Raw genomic sequence first — 21,519 nt, 5'->3', positions numbered from 1 at the left:
CCAGTGCTCAGAATTATGATAAAACTACTGGAAAGAATGAGTTATGGCCAAAAATTTGGCACACTCCTAACCAAAATTGCTTGGATGGTGGTGTTGCAGTAAAAAGAATAAAAACAACAACTCCCTACCCAAGTAAAATAGTCCTTGTATGTTTTGTTTTGTAGTTGTAGTTCAAATATGGGAAGGCAATCCGTTATTTAAAAAAATAATAAGCAACCAAAATCATAAATGCCAAGTTTGAACCAACTACATATGACGAAACAACTTTTTTCCCGAAAGACAAAGCATTAAATGGCAAGATAAAAATAAATATTTCTGCTAGCCAGAGAAGTTTCCATGGATGTGTGCCTTCCATTTGACTCACAAGTCTAAGGTCAGGTACACACTGTTGGTCATGAGTGGAACAGACTGTGTTAGCATTAGTATATTCAATTACTCTTCTATTTTTGGTCAGAATTGTCCCACTTCACTTGCATGGGTCATATCCAAATTCACAGTATGATCATCCCTCTGGCCTTAGCCTCCTTGTCTTTGCCTTCTGTAAAAATTAAGCTTGGGACATCAAATCTCTAAGGGGGAAAAGGGTCAACATTATGAGAAACTCAGCATTATGTCTGGCTGCCACTGGTACTTTTATAGATTTGGAAATGGGGGGAAAAAAGCTGCATTCAGACTCTTTCTCTGTATGATGGACTGATGATGCTTCTGAGCTATAAGGTGCTAGGTACTCTCTGAAACTATCCCTGAGCTTTTATGCTCAAAACTAGAGCTCTACTACTTGTACCACATGTCTATTTCTACGTTTTTATGACTAATTGGAGGTAAGAGTCTCATAGGCTCTTCTGCCTGGAGTGGCTTCAAACCATGCTGAGTAGTTAGGATGACAGGCGTGAGTCACTGGCATCTGTCTATAATTTCGTATTAATATAGTTATTTTAGTTACTTTGCATAAAATTATTGCTTTTTATGAAATAAAATATCTAGAAGTTACAGAATATTGGCTTATATAATTGGCTATATTTTATTATAAAATATCATTATAAAATAATGATAGTGTATTTAAATAGTGTATTTAAAAGCACATCAGATTGGAAGTAGAATTTCTAATCTATTGCTTTTTCATTTCTTGTCAGTGATGGAGAAAGACTTCAGAAATTGGAGTAGCTCATGGCAATTAGGTTTATGTTTTGTTTGGAAGCAAAAACCCCATAGAAAAGTCAATATGTTAACATGTCGACTTTTCTGAATCTATTAGGACAACTATTAACTTAAGGACAAATAGAATTAAGGATAAAGATACTTAAAGCTTAGTTATGTACTAAAATACTTTCTAGGAGAAAACAAGAAATTTGATAAATTTTCCACTAATGAGTTTTAAAGTTGACTCTAATTTTATCTATGAGAGTTAATTTTATCTCTGCAGGCTCAAATATTTTCTGATATATTTTTCTACTATGGGAAGTTATATAGGAACTAGATAGATAGTAATTTGCATCCCAAATTCCTAATATACCCAAGGCAGAGAATTTACTCATTCAGTATCATGTCTTAAGCCTATAAACAAATTGAGAGGATGTCTGAAAACTGTAACAAATGCTAGGATTGGAAATATTTAATTATAAACATTCTTTTAATTTTAAAATTTATATAACTAGAAACTATGAAAATAATTACTTGAAAATAAGACAATATTTCAAAAGACAAACAGAAAAGGAAATACAAAATGCAAGTTAGCAAAACAAAAGGTAATTTTTTTTAAATATCACTTTTAGACCCTTATTACCTATAGTAAAACCTTCCTATGGATAAATCCCGAATCTATGAAAGATTTGTGCCAGTATGTCTGGTAAACCAGGAAGCTATTCTGAGACATTATTAGCTAGTGTCTTTTAAAGAAACTCATGTAGGGCCTACATTTGTATAAAGAAGCAAACTACAATATCAGACCTGAAAGTATGAAAATGCTACAAGACAGTGTAGGAGAGACACTGGACGTCATAGGTACAAGCAAAAACTTCTTCAACAGAGTCACAGGGTCACAACAGATTGGAGAGAGATTTGACAAATGGGACTACTTAAACATAAAAAATTTCTGCACAAAGACATAACTCCTAAGGTAGAATGACAGCCAACATGCTGGGAAAAGGTATTTTCCAAGAATACATCAAACAAAGGCTTAATATCCAATATCTACAGGGAACTTAAGAAACCAATCCCCTCCCCAAACCCAACAAACCAATCGCTAAATGAACAAGGGGGCTAAAGAGAGACTTATCAGAGGAAGAGCTAAAAATGATAAAAGGAACATATGAGAAAATGCTCATCATCCATGGTCATCATTCATGGTCATAAAAGAACTGCAAATAAAAACAACCCTAAGATACAACTTTACCCCAATCAGAATTCCCAATATTCTGAACTCAGACAACAAATGCAGGCGGGGATGTGGAGAAAGTGGAACCCTATTGCCCTGCTTGTGGGAATGTAAACTAGTACAGACACTCTGGAAGGCAGCTTGGAAGTTCTTGAAAAAACTAAAAATATACCTTCCCTATGACCTAGACATACCACTCGGGGCATCTACCCTGAGAATCATAACCCAGGATGATATAAGGACACCTGCACAGCCATGTTCATCAATGCACTATTCACAATAGCCAAGCAATGGAAACAACCCAGATACCCCACTACAGAAGAATGGATACAAAAAGTGTGGTATGTACGTACAACGGAATTCTACATAGCCAACAAACAAGATAAAATAATGACTTTCACTGGGAAGTGGATGAAGCTAGAGCAAATCATGTTGAGTGAGGTAAATCAAGACCAAAGAACAAAAGTCGCATGGTCTCCTTGATATGTGGATATTAGATTCGAACAGTACAAGAGCAATGACTCAATATTCAGGTACTCAAGGTCATTGATATGAACCTGAAGATATAAATATAACTGCATAGACAGACATATAAGTCTATGATCCTATACACATATTGATATATAGATCAACTGTATCCATGGCATACAAAGACAGCTTAATTTTAATTTTTTCTTAAATTTATGTGCCAGTAATTGCATATAGAAATTCCATTCTTAAATACTTGTTTGTTAAACTTGACATTTGAAATATGATGTAAAAAAGCAGTATTAATAAACTCTTTTAATAAAAAATGGGAGACATCAGAAGAAGAAGAAGCAGAAAACTAAAGATTACCTGGAAATTTTTTGATTAATTGACATAGTCCTTCCTTTCTGCAAAGCTGATGCTGTATATCTGGCAAGACATTTACCTGCAAATAAAAAATGAGAAGAAAAATTTTATTGAGTTAGACATTAACAAATAGTGAAGCAATGCCAACCAAAAGAAAACTCATGGAAAAGGGAAGCTCTGACTACACCATCCAAACCCAGCCTTCATGGCTCTACCACTCTACTCAAATTCACCACAATAAAATGGCTTATTTAACAGCAAAGCAAAATCTGTGTTTAGAAATCTTTAAAACATTTAGGAATGTTTTTGAAAATCTTTTATATTTACTAGACATGAAAATCCCAACTATAGGTAATAAATCCATATGGATAATAAATCCACATTTACTAGATATAAAGGGAAAAACCTGTGGCAAATAGAGTTACATAAATAGCTACAGAATTACAAGTCTAAAAAATATTACTAAATATACATCAAAGCCAACTAAATCTCAAAGTTCCAAAGGCCCTTGGTTACCTCTCAATATTAATTCAGTGGCAAAATATTTCAAATTTTCATATTTATTCCTCACACTCAAAGGTATTTACTTCCAAACATAAAAGCCAATTATAGTAAAACTCTTTTGGCCAATTTTTTTCTTAGAAAACTCTAGAGAGGTAATAAAATCAAAAGCAGATTTTTTAAAGAAGTGATACAATCAAATCTAATTATCTTGTTCATGTGAATTTATAGTATTGATAAATCAATATCATCACTGAAATTCCCATCTGAAGCCCAATGGGGCAGACTCTGTCAAATCCACAAAAAAAGACCTATCTAAGTTTACTTGAAAATCAGATTCATTTATAGACATTATTAATTTACTTTCTAGTTAATCCACTCTATTCTAATAAAGCATTTGTTTATCCACTGGACCCTGTCAATTTGACTGGGTATAAAGAACTAAGCTCGCTGGGCATGGTGGCTCACACCTATAATACTAGCTGCTCAGGAGGCTGAGATCTGAGGATCAAGTTTCAAAGTCAGCCGGGGCACAAAAGGGCCTGAGACGCTTATCTCCAACAACCTCTGGGGCTTGGCTCAAGGGTAGGGTGGTATCCTTGAGCTGAAGAGCTCAGGGACAACGCCCAAGCCCAGGGGTAGGGCAGTAGCCTTGAGCTGAAGAGCTCAGGGACATACTCAGGCTGAGTTCAACTCCATGACCCACAAAAAAAAAAAAAGAACTCAGCTGTGTTGTTGGGGTGGGGGTGGGGGGAGGAGATAACCAGATAACCAGACACATGGTTGTAGTCCCAATTTTATACTTGATAGAATCAGAACTTGAGTATACTTTGATTTTTTTCTAATTTCTTTATTTCAAAAACAAACATTTTGAACCTTTAGTCTCTGTCTTACAGTTTTTCTAGGGTTTTATCTGTTCTTTAATTGGTTGTACCTTTAAAGAAAAGGTTCAACTGAAGTGATGTGACATAGTGCATTAATTAAATCTCCTCCAACATTTGTAGGGGCATTAACCCTATTCACTTACTCAGAAAACTTTCCAAAGATAGCTAAAAGAAGACACATTTTAGCATAGGCCTTATAAGCAAGACCATATTTGAACTTTTATGCGCAAGCACCGCTACTGGATAACTACTATGTTTTGTTGAGTGTATACAACTGCCAGAGCCTCACTCACTCAGGTTCTCTGCACAGAGAAATGATAGAAGACCATCACTGTAGTAGTATACTCTGGGTCTGAGGGTTGTTCATAGGCGTCAAGTTTTAAATGAAAAAGTTCAGAGACAAAATGAAGAAAAATAAGCATTTTCATATAAAGTCCTGACTCTTCAATTTCAAATTCTTCCAAAAGCAGAGCATTGAGGAAGTATAGAGAGACCACCATAGAGATGATTTTCATTTTCTTAAGCTAACACAGAGAGTAATTTTTTCAATAGGATGGTGGAAATTTTCAAAATCCAGTAAAATTGCATTATTTTCTCCAGAAAACAAAAGTCACTGAATTGCTTAGTGACTTCACATAATCTTTAACAATAGAAGGATCCAAACAGCAAACTAGCATTAGATACTGAGCACTGAAGGTCAGAAACGTGCTCATGTACATTGCAGGCAACTTCTAAAGGGTTCTGGCAAAAGTGCTGCCACAGGAGATGCTACAGGAGCTGCACAAACTAAAGAGAACCAAAACACTGGTACACTGGATTTAACTGATTGAATGGGCCAGAACAAGTAATGGAGATAATCTGTTTGAACAGACAGTGGACAGCTAGCACAACTTCCTAATAGAAGGGTAGGCTACTGAGAAGATATGGAACCAACACAGATGCCCCTCAGTAGATGATTGGATCAACAAGATGTGGTAATTATTCAATGGAATTCTACGCTGCCATCAGAAAGAATGTCATCGCTCCATTTGTTAGGAAATGGAAAGACTTGGAAAAAATCGTATTAAGTGTAGTAAGCCAGACCCAAAGGAACATAAGCTCAATGGTTTCCCTCACTGGTAATAATTAGTACAAACCTAGGGCTCTCCTAAGCAGAGAATTACAAGAGCTCAAAACCTAGGCACATATCGTCATATAGGATGAGGCTAAATGAAAGGATCACCAAGAGCTTTATCTTGTGTGATTGTTGTTCTTAATGTTCTTGTGTGATTGTTGTTCTTTTTTTTTTTTTTTTTTTTTTTGCCAGTCCTGGGCTTGAGCTCAGGGCCTGAGCACTGTCCTTGGACTTTCTCAAGGCTAGAGCTCTACCACTTGAGCCTCAGCACCACTTCTGGTTTTTTTCTATGTATGTGGTACCGAGGAATCGAACCCGGGTCTTCATGCATGCTAGGAAAGCACTTTAACCACTAGGCCAAACTCCTGGTCCATGATTGTTGTTCTTAATGTACTATGTTATTTCTCTTCTTTTTTGTTGCCCTTTGGTTAATCTCATATTGTTACTGTACCTGACTTTGTTACCTGACATATTGTATATATATATATATATATATTTATTTGTTTATTTGAAATAGAAATGGGAAGGGAGGAAAACAAGATTATTGGGAGGAGTGAGGGGAGGAAATGGGCACAAAAAATGAGAAGGGGTATCAACATGTGAGAAGTAATGCACATTCTATTTGGCAAATATAACAATAAAAAAAATTTAAAGGGTAGGCTACGGAGTCATGGCGCAGAAATGAATTTTCATGTGAGGTGTCGTTCAGATGAATGGACTCAAGATCAATTGTAGAAGGTTGAAAAAGAAAAAAAATCAAAGCCAAGCCAAGGAAAACAGATCTACCCTTCTGCCTTCCATTTTCTTGACTGCCACCCAAAGATGTTTACTCACATTCTCTTCTGTAGTCAGTGACTTTAGAAGTCACAAAATTGAAGATGAGCTATCTAATGGTGATATGTCATACCAGAAAGATTACCTCCATTCAGGCATGAACTGACCACCAAACTAAGCAGTCAAAATGAGCAGTGCAGCACAGAGGTGAAATATTCAAGTTTCAAAAGTCATTCAGCTGTTGTGAATCAACTGTATTACACAATTTGTTAGACCTAAAGATGCTCTATTGTAGTGCCTTTTGTTTCATGCATACCACAAAACATATTTGTATCATTAACAAGTAAAATCCAGATTTTTGTGTAGTGTTTATTTCTGCTTTAACATTTTAATAGCCTATTTATTTATTTATTATCATTTACTGCCAATCTAGGGCTTTGAACTCAGAGCCTGAGTGCTGTCTATGAGGCTTTTTTTTTTGCTCATTACGAGCACTCTAACACTTGACTGCGGCTTCATTACCAGCTTGATAGCCTTTACTTTGTTAAACGTAGTTTGAATTACAGCAAAATTGAGCAGAAGATATACAGAGAGCATATTTACCTTGTGTCTACTCAAAGTATGATCTTTTACAGAATCAACATTGTTCAGGGGAATGGTATATTTGCTACATTTGATGAACATATTTTCATATATATTATTCATTAAGTAACCATCTTTAATAAACATCAATCTTTTGGGTTTCTGGGGTTTTGGGGTTTTTTTTTTTTTTTTGGTCATGGGGCTTGGACTGTGGGCCTGGGCACTGTCTTTGAGCTCTTCAGCTCAAGACTACTGCCCTACCCCTGGGCCTGGGAGTTGTCCCTGAGTTCTTCAGCTCAAGGTTACTACCCTAGCCCTTGAAACCACAGCGCCACTTCCCATTTTCTAGTGGTTAACTGGAGATGAGTATCACAGTCTTTAGTGCTGGTCTGGCTTTGAACCTTGATCCTCACATCTCAGCCTCCTGAGTAGCTAGGATTACAGGTGTAATCCACCATGCCTGGCTAACATCAATCTTATATTAAGTTTAAAAGCTTTTGGTATAAACACATACGATTTGTATGTAGATTACTCAGTATCAAACCTTTAGAAAGGATTAGAAAGCTTCATCCCTATCACATTTCTAAGAGATACAATCTAGAGGAGAATGAATGTGTTAATCGAATTTGGTCTCACCAAAGTTTCTACAAACATAATCTGTGATAATCTGCTCACAGATTGTTCTATAAAATGTATCAAAAGCAAAAGTAAAAACCTTCTCTTTTTGGAGACACTTCATTAGTGAAAGCAAAAATATGTTCTTCACATGAATTTGTTAAGTGTTTATAAATTTTAAAAAAAAAAAAGCTTAAACCTTGTTAAGGAGCATAGATCTTTGAGTCAGAATTACTTTATGCAGTATAACAACTTGGCCAGGGATAATTGTCTTCTAGTCCTTCAAAGATGGAGGGTGGCCCACATGTCACATGATGCATGTCACAGACACATGATGTGTCTGTAGAGATTTTTCATGCCTTTTATTTTATAAAAATTCAGAACTCCACTAAAAACTCTTCAACGTCATCAGCAGGGAAAGAAATAACAAGAAACTAGGAGTGTCAGCTAACCAAAGCAGTCTTTTCTCTCCTCTTTTATAGACAATTATCACTCCAACCAAGTCACCTAAAAATGCCCTGCTGTGCTTTAAATAAGTTATTTCATTAGTTCTCAGTGCTCCAAGTACTAAAAACAGAGACTGCTAATCCTACAAATATTTAAAGCTAGAAACAAATCTCTATATTTGAAATACTGGTACCTGACTGAGATGAGATAGTACCCCAGTTACTAAACTTAGTGCCACTTCAAATAGCAGAATTTACTTCACTCTCAGCAACATACAAGGTCAATGCAGGTTTAAATTCTTATCCCTATCCTCCTGACTAGAGACTCCTGACCACACATTTTCTATTACAGATCTTATGATTACTTTCATTCAGCACTAAAATTACAAAGCGATTAGTAATTCTAATATGAGCAGTTACTCTTGCCTTGTTCATTTCAAAGTCATTGGCAATTATGCAATATCCTCAATAAGTTCAAAGAAAATTCTGTTTTGAATATTTATGATGTATACATAAATGAGTCATGGCTCATAAAGCTTCAAATTATTCACTTCCAAAATGATAGTTATCTACATGTATCACTGAGAATTTCTGTATTCTTTACGAATATTTATTAAGTTAGGTTATATGTTCAGTGCCTAAATAATTATTTTGAAAGATTCTACTGACATGACTGAGAAAATAGAAATGTGAGGGCAAGTTACCTCAGTATGAGTTCTGATTGTCTTATTTCTTAGCTGTAAGGCCTTAATAACATTTTAACTTCTCTATGCTCTTATCTATGCTTTAGTTTACATAACTTTATTTTTTTCATATTTTTATTGTAATTAATAGAAGGGTTACATGATATTTGCCAGATAGGAGGTGTATTAATTCACATACATTGATACTCTTTCACATGTCTTGATCCCCATTTCCCTCCCCCCCACCCCCACCCTTCATCTTGTTTTCCCCCCTTCCCTATCCAATTTCAAATAACCAAATACAAATATATCCGATATATCAGGTAACAAAAGTTTACATAACTTTAATCTACTTTAAGATCAGCAAGAGTATGGATGTTTGTCTTTATTGTGAATTGGTATATTCTGTGCTTAAAACAATATAAGATAATAAAATAGTTATGGAAATATATATTTAAGAATACTGTAGAAATAGTAGAAGTCTAGATAAGTAAATAAATGTCCACATAAATAAAATCACTGAGTTGATAAATCTGGTAATCAATTACTCAGATGTTCAGAAGGGAACCTATCTCAGGGTTTCTGTGACCTTTACCCTGATAAACGATTTAGGCCGAACTTGTAAAAGTAATCCTCAAGATAATCAGTCTCTCAAATGAAGCTTCATTTTTAAATGAAAGGAGCTCACACATACCAAGTTGATAGAAATATTAACAGAATAAGTCCAATTAATAATTGTAGAAGGAATGAAGGAAGCTATTAGAAGTGCAGGACAATTAGTTTGGGCCAGATCTATGGTATAAAAATGAGTGGAGAAAAGTTTATGGAGAAACAGAATATTCATAATCTAGGAAATAATTATGAATACTCACCAGCATTGAAACAGACATTACATGCTTTCTTTAAGTTTCTATAGTATTCTTTCCATAATATCATGAGAAAAACAAACTGCCTAACCAATATTCTTCCAACATACCAGAGTAATAAAAGACAAGGAAGAACTAAGGAATCATCAGAGATCTGACACAAAGAGAAATCATACTAGAGTAAAAAATGAATACTTTTTAAAATATGAAATCCAAATAATGTCTAAAATTTAGTGAATAGTTTACACCAACATTTATTTCTTAGTTTTGATAAACGTACCATGGTTTATAAGATACTAAACTTGGAGTAAACTCATTATTATAGTTACAATCTCTTGGAGACTTTCCAGAAGCTGGTGCCTTTTTTTTGTTGTTTTAGAAAAAAAAAAAAAAAAAAACACTGCAGGCTACAAAGACTAAACATGACCAAAGTCCTTCAGGTGACCAGAATTGTGCAAGAGTTTACTATGAATGTCTTAGGGACAGAATGATATAAAAATTAAAGGAAACATTTTTTCATGGGTGACTTTGGGATGTTCAAGTTCTAAACAATTTGTTTTGGGTTCTAGAAAACAAAGAATCAATTTGGGTAAAGGGCTATTCTCCCTGTTCCTATCTGAGTCCAATTCAGATAGAACTGATGGACAGCAAGCACTTCAGAGACTTGGGAGATTCAGTAGCTGTAAATGACACCTGGACACAGACTATATCTACCACCAGAGCATCAGGACCAGTATGGAGCATTTCTCACGTGCCTTTGGTATCGTGTCCCAGACTAAGTCTGACACAACACATGGAAAATTCTATTTCTAGCAATGTGGTAGATGCCTCTGGGAAAATAGGTTCTGTGGAAGACCCGAATTACCTCATAAATGTCAAATCTAATGTCAATGTGATCTCATTTTACCTTATTAGCTGGTTATGCCTGGTATCCTTTTGTAAGTGCCAAGATAAAGGGTAAATAGTATAATGCCTCTAAGTGCCAAGATAAAGGATAAATAGTATAATGCCTCTAACATTTAAGACTAGCATGAGGAATTACAAGACTATTTAGGAGGAAAAAAGCCACGGAGTTCCCAAAGATCTAAGCACTCACGTAAGGCCAACAGAATAAAATCAAGGGTTCTCAATTTTGGTACTATTGACGTGTGGGCCTCATAATTCTTTACTGTGAGCATCAAATGACATTTAGAAACACCCATGATTTGGACACAAATTTTCTGTGAAAAATGACTGAGGTGGATATTGAAGAATGGCCCATTCATCCTGTCAAGACTATAATACTTATGGTATGTGAGTGAAAGCAGCACTGGTATTTATCTATCCCTTTAGAATCACTTGCAGTGCTATATCCAAGCAGAAGGAAGTAAGACAAGGGTAGTACTTGGTGAGAACTATCCACAGAGAACTTTCAACAGTTAAGACTGCTAAATAATTTCAAATGCCTCCTTCCCATTCTGTCCCCAGGAAGCTGACTATTATGGTGGCATCATATTAGCTCTTTCCCTTGGACTATTCATGGACCAATGGAAGGCAGAAGGAGGAAGGAAAGTTTGGTAGTTATCTCCAACGCTCCCTCTCCATAGTCCTGCAACTTATCAATGTTCTCTCCAGTTTACACCTTCTCTCTATCTATGTGTCTTTCTTGAAACCAGATCTCATTAAATTCTGGCTACTTCATTCCTTCTACTTAGCTATCTTAAAACCTAGAGTGGGGAAATACAAGAATATTGTTGGTCTTTGGCTTCCCCCATGGACAGTTTTCTTTTATTAATCCATTTTACTGTTCTATTGTTAGTTTCCCCTCAGTTTGGGCATTTGAATATGGTATCTACTTTTTCCTGAATGTTTAGGCACATTCTGTCCGATGGACTGTATGTTGATGAGAAGCTATCTGATATTTTAAGCACAATAATAAGAGGATCTCAGGAGGGCCGGGAGTTTGGCCTAGTGGTAGAGTGCTTGCCTAGCATGCACGAAGACCCAGGTTCGATTCCTCGGTACCACATACATAGAAAAAAGCTGGAAGTGGTGCTGAGGCTCAAAGTGGTAGAGCTCTAGCCTTGAGAAAGCCCAAGGACAGTGCTCAGGCCCAGAGCTCAAGCCCAGGACTGGCAAAAAAAAAAAGAGGATCTCAGGATTATACATAACCCTTTTGATAATCAGAATTCAGGGGAAAATGGACTTTATAGTAAAGTATTTGTTTTAGAAAAAATAAGGAAGATTTGTCAATAGCCTATTAAAGTGCTGATTGTCTAATCACAATAAACATAGTAAACATAAGTGATTTTAGGAGTTTTATGGTGTTAAATTCCTTCATTGGCATTGAATATAGAAGACAATGGAAAGGAAAGGCTTGGAATTAAAGGCAGATTTTGAGCTTAGGAGATGACAGAGGTGGATCATGATTTTGACCAGCAGAACAGAAGCTCAGTAGACCATCTAATGCAGAAGCAGAGCAAATTTACAGGAGAAAACAATGATCTAACAATGAGTTAGCTGAGCTTGAGATATCTATGAGACATCCAGGAAGAGGTATCCATGCACACATAAGCCCCAAACCTCAGAATGTGCAAGGTAATTTAGATGTAGATTCAGATATTCTCAGCTACAATGTTTAAAATTTTCAGTTATGGTGTTAAGAAATATAGGAATTTAAGAAATGGGCAATGAAAAACATGAAAGAAAGGAGAAGACAGGATTAGAGTACTGTAGTAGAGTAATTATCTAGCATACAAGATGTTCTGTGTTTGATCTTCAGTGCCAAACAAACAATATTGATAAGGAATGGCCAAAGATGACAGAAACCCATATACATGTACTTAGACCAAAAGCCAAGGGAATCTAATTAGAACTAGAATGCTTTATCTAGTTTGATGTTGTGAAAACGCTGAGTATTCAGGGGAGGCTACCCAAGCTCCAACTAAAACCTTGAAAATTACCTTGACTTTGGTACTTTCCTCACAGGCTTGATATAAGTATGAAAACTATGCAAATTATCTAGCCTAGTGATTAGAATATTAAGCTATAGGTAATTTTTCAACTTAATTTTTCTAAAAGCATTTACAGAAGTTCCCATTATATAGACACATATAAATGCTAAAGGCCAATGTTAAAGTTAAAAGGTTTCAAAAAGTCAAAACAACAATGTAGGAAATCAAAAGGCTTTGCTACTTTGAATGAATAAGAAGCTCATGGTAAGCCATACTGCATAGACTATAGAAGCCATAATAAAAAATTGGAAGTCCACTGAGTAAAACTACAGTAATGAGAGCAGATAAAGCTGGAATGTCTTAGCAAACAAAAAGGCTCATCCTTTTCTGATAAATTATATAACGTGGTGCTATGATTTTAACTCTTCTACATTCCCCCTAAGTTTCACTTGCTACAGGCTTGAATGCCAATCTGAAGCACTATTTTGAAATGATGGAATATTTACGAGGCTTAGCCTAGAAGGAGGAAAGTGGATCCCTGGAGTAGTCTTCTTGAAAAGGATATTGATACACTGGCCCCCCCTTTTGTTTCATACAGTCGTTGCAATAATGTTTTGCTTTGTCACAGGCCCAAAGGCAATAAAATGATCATAATCTGAAATCTCTGAAACTGTAAGTCAGAGTATTTGCTGCTTATAAGTTGGACTTTCCCAGGTATTTTGTTACAAGGACAGAAAACAGATGAATACTCATGACTAGTTGGAACTTTTCTCAAAATTATAATTTTTAAAGATTTTTTATAAGAAAATAGGGACCAAAAATTACCACTGTTAACATTCATAGGGTGAGTAGAGCTGTGCATGTTTGGGAGCATTTACCTTCTGATGTGGGGATAATTGGCATAGGTCCTCGTTGGATATGCAGGATTTTGCATCAGTTGTCCTAGAAGGCAGGCAAATGAGCAAGTCCCAGGAACTCAAATCACCTAGTAGCAAAATAGTAATGAAAAACATTTTCATGAAACACTTTAAAGACATCTTTTAATGCCTTAGAATAAAAATGGTAACTGGCCAAAATAATCTCAGAAGGCACATAGCTGTTGCTTCAAAAATATTAGTTGACAGAATAATGAATCTCTGTTAGGGAATGGATTTATTCCCTTATAAAGGAAACAAATATACTCCAATTTTAAATTTTACCAATGATATAAAAATAATGACCCCAAAATGAGTATATTGGGGGAACATAATAAAAGAGTGAACTTTGAAAATGTTTTCCCATTTAATATGGAGATCCAATTGTAAAACAATTGTTTATAAATTGCCTCTTTATTGATCATTTGAGTCAAATGCTCCTTCATGTAACTATGTTGGATTTCATTGTTGATCTCATAAAGTAACTAAGTAGCTTCTAAAAAGCTTAGTAAATAATTAGCTTCTCCAATCCCTCTCTTTTCAAAATTTTCAGAAGAGTTCCCTATTGAAGTGGTATGAATACTCCTTATAAATAAATTGATAAGGAAAAGCAATCTATGACAATTAGGAATAAAGTTTACTCTCCATCAATCAAGTAATTTTCAATGAAACATACCCTATGAATTCGTCTATATTCAACTGTATTTTTTTTTTTTTTTTGCCCAGGGGCTTGATCTCAGGGATTGAGCACTGTCCTTGGACTTTCTCAAGTATAGCGCTCTACCACTTGAGCCTCAGCACTACTTTCAGCTTTTTTTCTATGCATGTGGTACAGAGGAATTAAACCCTGGTCTTCGTACATGCCAGGCAAGCACTCTACCACTAGGCCAAACTCCCGGCCCTCAACCGTATTTTTGTTAGAAGTGAGAGCTTTCAGACAGAAGGATCCAGACAACTGAAGTGAAGCTCTTTCTGTAGAACTTTTCTGCTTGTTGAGCCCCAAGATCCTGGGAGATAGCCCAACATTTCCAAATGGCAAGTAAAGAGAGAGCAAATGATTTGGGAAGAGTGAAATCCCACTAATATAGCAGCAGTCCAGCTTTACACTAGAAAGATAAAGCCTGTGCCAGTCCTCCTAACTGAAGAGCACTTCCAACCAACCAAATTCACTATTATGATTCCAATCCTTTATTTACAATGTGCAGTGGGTATTTTCAGCCCAAAGATTTTGATTTAGATCCAAATGAAAACATAAAGACTATTGTTATTCTATGTGCTTTCTCAAACTCAGGAAATACAAAAACCCTAAAAGAAACTTCCTGTCATAAGATTCCTACCTAAACATCTTAAGAAGATAAGAAAATGCAAAGTGAGAAGGATTTTCAAATTAAGGACTGCATTGTTTGGGTCTCATAAACAGAGCATATTTCTATTCCTCTAAGGCATGTCACCCTCACTGTGGATGGCACACAAACACAATTTCTAGAGTTGACAGTAAGAAATGTATATTTAAGTCATAAATATTCAAAACTAAAAGACCTGTTTCAATATTTCAAAGCACTTAATTTATTAAGAAACTACAGTGAGAAAACTCTGGACTAGAATTTTTTTATAAACGAAAACAGAAAGAAAAGAAAAAGAAGTGACAATGACTGTCTTCAGCAATCCAAGGAGCGTAACACACTGTTGTGAATTTAGGGAAGATTCCAAAGCATCCCACAGTTTCTTAGCATCCCAAAGCGTGACCCTTCAACTCTCAAAAAATTTCAATCCATGCTCTATGTTGGAAATTAATAATTCAAATATATTCTGCAGCCCACAAATTTCATCTTGAAGTAAAGTGAGACTGAAATTTCAAAAGATCGCTTTATATGCTTCTTCACTAATTCTTGCAATTCTGGTCCTAATATGATCATTGTTTTCCCTCAAAACAGCAGTGAATTCTACCGCCACCCCACATCTCTATTGACTAGATAACAACTCAGTAAGTCTTTTCACTTTTTGCATTTCTATCTCAGAAGTCAACTCCCTCCATCATCTCTTCTTTTAATTTTTTAAGAAAAAAATTGTTTTATAAGAAATGCTATGTTCTCAAAATCAATTGAAGAAACCAAAAAGCTATTTTGCTAAGTAGACACCAGGTAGCTAACAAAGCGCATTCACTCAGTAAGTTACATCTAGATTCAAACCCATCTAAATTCACTTGAAACATACATTTATACCTCAACAAACTTATAAACTAATATACAATGGAGGGTGTGTGTATACAATCCACTACTGGATAGCATGAGCAGTTAGCAAGTGGTGCTTGGGCTCTACAGCAAAGATGTACACCGGCAAGTTCAACCCTTAGATGGGTTAAATCTGGTCTATTCATGGAAGCAGAGTCTACAGTGTGCAAGGCAGCAAACCTCTGAAGCCAGACCTAAACGTGGCCTAAAGCTGCTTCATCTTTGCCTTCAGCAATAGCAAATAGCCTCAGACAGTGCGCATAATACGGGTCAACTTCCAGGACTGGTTAATTGGTAAATTAATATTCCTTGCCTTAGCTTTAAATTAATTAGGACTACTTGTTAAATAAATTTGTTTTTTTCTTTTCTTTGGTGTTTTTTTCCATATATTTTTATTGTAATTAATAGAAGGGTTACATTACATTCGCCAGATGGAAGGTGCATTACTTCACATACATTGATACCTTTTCTCATGTCTTGGTCCCCATTTCCCTCCCTCCACCCCCACCCTCATCTTGTTTTCCCCCCTTACCTATCCAATTTCAAATAACCAAATACAAATATATCCAATATATCAGATAACAAAGTGAAATAATGTAACAATATGAGATAACCAAGGGATAGCAAAAGAGATGAGAGATAACATAGTACATTGAGGACAACAATCACTCATTATATGGCTTTTGTTTCTATATCCTAGAGGTCCTTTCATTTAGCATCATTCTATATGGCCTTAACTAACTAGGTTTTGCTCTATTGCAAATGTCTGCTAGAAGAGTCCAAGGTTTCTACTGATTATGGAAAATGAGGGAAACCATTGAGCTTATGTTCCTTTGAGTCTGGCTTACTTCACTTAATATGATTTTTTCTAAGTCTTTCCATTTCCTAACAAATGGGGAGATGTCATTCTTTCTGACAGCAGCATAGAATTCCATTGTGTATAAATACCACATCCTGTTGATCTACTCATCAACTGAGGGACATCTGGGTTGGTTCCATATGTTTGCTATGGTAAATAGTGCTGCAATGAACATCGTTGTGCTAGTGGATTTAGTATGCCCTTGTTTCTGGACGGTTGGGTAAATGCCAAGTAGTGGAATTGCTGGGTCATAGGGGAGTTCTATGTTTAGTCTTTTGAGGAACTGCCAAACTGCTTTCCATAGTGGTTGAATGAGTTTGCACTCCCACCAGCAGTGTAGTAGTGATCCCTCCTGGCCACATCCCCTCCAGCATCTGTTGTTATTAGTGATGGTTTCACGCAAACTAGTATTTGATCAATTGGCCACAGAGAGACATCTGAACACCTTTGATATCTAGATGTGACATGCTCTTTCACAAGTTCACAGAAATTCATTTCAACCTAGGTACAGTGGCAAATATTATTTTTGATGTCTTTCTCAGTACCTTTCTCTGTCTCTAGAAAATGAACACTGAGTTGATAAGAGCTGAAAAGTCAAATTTGTGTTTGGGAACAAACAGGCACAGTAGACCAATTGGCCAATCTGGGTGGTAGCTCCTCAAGCTTTTGTAGTTTATTAAAAAGGAAAAAATTGTGATTTAGCTTTCCTCTTTCAAACTCTGGATCAGGGACCTAAAACCACAGTAACTAAAGAAGTAATAATAGTAAGAACAATATCAAGAGCTAGTAATTCTTGAGTACTTAAATGGTGCAAGGCATTACACAAAGTGTGTTAAGTCGTATGCTGTACACAGTACTGTACTGAATATGATTGCTCTGATTGTGAAGGTTCAGAAAAAATGAATAATTTGGCCTCAGTCACCCAGCTGGTCATACGTCTAGCTAATGGTGGGAAAGAATTTCAAATACTAGGTTTAGAGGCCATGTTCTTGACATCATTATCCCTTCAACACACAGGGGCAACAGAGAAGTACAGTGCTTAAGACATTATAGCTGCTGATTTATGAAATGCTTCCAACGATTCTGTTGGGTAGAAATAATGATTCTATGTGCAAGTTGAGGAAATGGAGTGAATTTATCTAGCTTTCATTTTTTTTCATTTACTGCTCCTTTGTACACTTTGAGGGTAGATGGAATGACCAGAGCAGGAGCAACTTATGTAACCTTACATCTTCACACAGCAACAATGCCCCAGCACATTATCAGTGTGTGATTGTAATAGGAGCTATACTCAACTTCACATGCATTCAGAAATTATATCTCACTTGCTTTCCACGTCTGTTTGACACAACAAAAATCCCTAAAACTTCCGTAGACATTTTGGTTAGGTAGTTAATATTATTTCTTTTCCTACCACAAAGAAATTAAAGCACCATGATTAGACTAGCCGAGGTCTTAAACAAAAAAAAAAATCACAGGGCACAATTCTGGGAAACAGCTTGTGTCCCATCTCCATCTCAAAATTAGGAAAAAATGAACCTTCTCCAGGTTCTTCACTGGACAAAATAAACTCCTGATTTCACTAATCACTGGTAGAAGCATTTCCATAGTGCTTTTGTTCTGATAAACACAAGACCTTAAATTTTTGCAGAAGAGGTAAGGGTTTTATTTATTCCTTCAGTTATCATGTGACATTGACTATCGAGTTACATCCTCTAAGTGTTCTCAGAAAGTAGCTAATATTTTAGTGTTAAAAGTAAGAATTGTTTTAAGTATTTATTTATTTCAGTATCTGCCTTAAGGACTTCAGGCTTCCCTTAAAATATTTATCTTCCATGGGCAAGTGGCCAGGTAAAGCAAACAATTCTTTCCTGGCTCATAAAAAACCTTCCTCATTGATAAGGTTTGCAGGACCAGTAATTTAATCCAGAGGAAGCAGACAACTGAAATCACAGCTGTCAAATTATCATCACTCATAGAAATACTGTTTATGCTCAAGGAACATTGATACATTATATGAAAATCAAACATGATAAGTCTATTTCTACTTCATTTTTCTCCACAGATTGTAGTACCATCTGATAGATTATGAGTTTCTTATCTAACTGCTTATTATCTCTCTTTCCTCATTTTTATGGTAGCTCCCTAAGAGTATTTTCATTCATTGTTAGTCTTAGTATCCATGACAATGGCAAGAATTAAGAATATTGGCTACATTGTTTGTTAAATGTATAAATGAGCAAAAAACTGAATATAACAGATAAATAATGAGTTATTTCCTGATTTCAACCTGCATCCACTCTTACACACACACCACACACTCACACACAAAACACACACACTGGCTAATTATTAATCATACTGCATTAAAAATGAAAGAGTACACCTGGTATATTATATCTATATCTATATGTTTATTGGTTTATTTGAAATAGGGAAGGAAAGGGAAAACAAGATGAGTGGGAGGGGGTGCAAGGAAATGGGAGAAAAACATGGGAAGGGATAACAATGTTCACAAAGTAATGTACCCACTACCTGATGCATGGAACTGTAACCCCTCTGTACAGCACCCTGATAATAAAATAAAATAAAAATGGAAGAAGACTGGAAAACACTAGTGTTCACAGAAGAACATTAGAAAATATTTTGGTTCTTAATAAGCAAAGATAAAAGTGAAGGAAACATGGACAAAATAAACAGACTCTTCATTGTGTTTAAATAAATTATAACTATAAATGCTGATGTTAACTGATTTACATTAAAAAAAACCTTTTTATGAACTCTTACATTTTTAATTAAAGCAGGACAGATTTATAAGATATAGATTTGAAAATTCTAAAGTATTTACCAGGTCCGGGAGTTTAGCCTACTGCTTGCCTAGCATGCACAAAGACCCTGGTTCAATTCTTCTGTACCACATACATAGAAAAAAGCCAGAAATGGCAGTGGCTCAAGTGGTAGAGCACTAGCCTTGAGAAAGCCCAAGGACAGTGCTCAGGCCCTGAGTTCAAGGCCCAGGACTGGCAAAAATAAATAAATAAAATAAAATGTTTACCAGAGTAAAATCTAATTTACTCATTTACAATAGTACACGCTCATATTTCATAGTGATATAACTAGAATATCTTCTACTTTTTTCAAGGTAAAGTATCTAAGATGCTTAGTTTGCTTCTCGGTGGACCTATTCTTTTTAACATGTTGGGAATTGAATTCTGGGCCTTATGCACACTAGATAAGTGTTCACCACTGTACAAATTTCTAGGCCCAAGATGTTTAATTTTAAATAATTCATGATACTCCTCTATAGTATATAAACTATTTCACGTGTTCACTATCTTCTCTATTGTCCTTCTTTTCACAACCAAACCATAAAAACTTGCTAAATAGCAAGATCTTGCTTTTTTTGTATCCATCCTTTACCATAGTACTACCTTCTTTTTTTCATAGTTTGCCCGTAACTTATTGGTTATAAAATAGAGACTGTGGTAGATTCTACCACAGAATATCTTAGGTATAAATTAGCCATTGTTAATGTCTGTATCTTGTCTTAAATCTTTCAGGTTGCATGAAACATTGACTTATTCTGTATTCTTAATGTGGTTTATCTACAGAATAATAACATAGTAACCATAACTAATTTTATTCATGGCTGATCTTTGTAAACAAGAAACCTTTACTTTATTGTATGTAACACTGACTGAAGTAGATATAAGTCAATATTTAGTAGGTTTATGATTTCAACTGCCAGAATTAACTTTAGGAGAGTGGTAGATACAGAACCTTGAGGTCCTCAATGAAATATACAATATTACCACAAATTCTTGCTAAATCTTGTTCGCTTTTCCAAATATCGGGCTATGGATATTTGCTCTGATGCCACATCCTTCCAGAGATGGTGATGAAAACGTTGTGTCTCATAATAAAAATCCCAAACCATTCTGTCCTTAATCTTCTAAATACACACAAGGGTTGGGGCCTTCTCCTACTGACAGATGTCTGTCCTTCTGCCTTCGGGAAGTGGAAAAACATCATGGGGACTATTATTCTGAAGAATTTTGAGCTCCTAAAGTTCTAGAAATTTTAATTTTGAGAATTAAAAATCAGTCCTCACATGACTTCAACAAAGTAACATCCTTAAAATTTGCAAAATAAAAAATTCCCCTTTGGTGAAGAAATTTGTCATTAGTAAGAGCATGAAAAAATACAGATAAGATACTCCTGTGAAATAAATGCCTTCAGAAATGTTTGCTTTAGGAAGCTGGATGCAGTTCCCTCTGTAAGCTTTTTATTTAGTGATTTTAAAGATTTTTATGTTATTTATTTAAATAATTCTTTGATAAAGAAATTGATTAAGAAAGTCATTGCAATGTATGAAAAAGAACTTCAAGCAAGATATAGAAATCCTGTAAAAACTATCAAAGTGTAGGCAAAAGACAAAAGGTAAAATGGAAAGCTCCACCAACAGAATAGATGATGTGGAAAATAGTTTCTTGGCTTCAAGACAGAGTTGATATAGTGGAGACAAAGTACTTATGCAAAAACAGTCCAAGAATTATGAAAGGAGTTTGCAAGAACTTGAGAACTTAATTAAAAGACCAAATATATGCCTGGTAGGTATTGAGGAAGCAAAGGACAAATAGTCAAGACATTAAAATATGTTTTATTGAATAATAGCAGAAAACCTTTTTTAAAAAAGAGAAATGCATTTATATTCCCAAACATATGTCATGATAAACCATGCATATTTGGCTTCATTATTTCTTGCTCTCTTAAAAGAGGTACGGCCATTTTCTTTCCCCATAAACTAGAAAGCATAATGTCATTTTTTATTTGTACTTGCCTCTCATTTCCACAGCTCATTGTTTCTGAGTCCCAACAATTCTAAAAGTTGCTTAACTGTTTTTTGACC

The 21,519-nt window shown here is 35.4% G+C and overlaps 1 protein-coding gene across 2 annotated transcripts in view; it reads right to left on the bottom strand.

The window, feature by feature from the left end:
• Positions 1-21,519, bottom strand: part of Cped1 (cadherin like and PC-esterase domain containing 1) — a 252,245-nt gene that overhangs the window by 188,088 nt on the left and 42,638 nt on the right. For both annotated transcript variants that reach the window (XM_090333210.1, XM_090333211.1), the window contains exons 4-5: positions 13,485-13,591; positions 3,212-3,287 (exon numbers count right to left, since the gene is read on the bottom strand). In XM_090333210.1, coding sequence (XP_090189336.1) covers positions 3,212-3,287; positions 13,485-13,591 — 183 coding nt within the window. The remainder of the gene's footprint in view (positions 1-3,211; positions 3,288-13,484; positions 13,592-21,519) is intronic.

This window comes from Megascapheus bottae, chromosome 5 (genome assembly GCF_031878675.1).
Source record: "Megascapheus bottae isolate mThoBot1 chromosome 5, mThoBot2.hap1, whole genome shotgun sequence".
Classification (NCBI taxonomy): domain Eukaryota; kingdom Metazoa; phylum Chordata; class Mammalia; order Rodentia; family Geomyidae; genus Megascapheus; species Megascapheus bottae.
The sequence above is the reverse complement of the archived record's forward strand: the minus strand, read 5'-3'. Positions and strand labels throughout refer to the sequence as shown.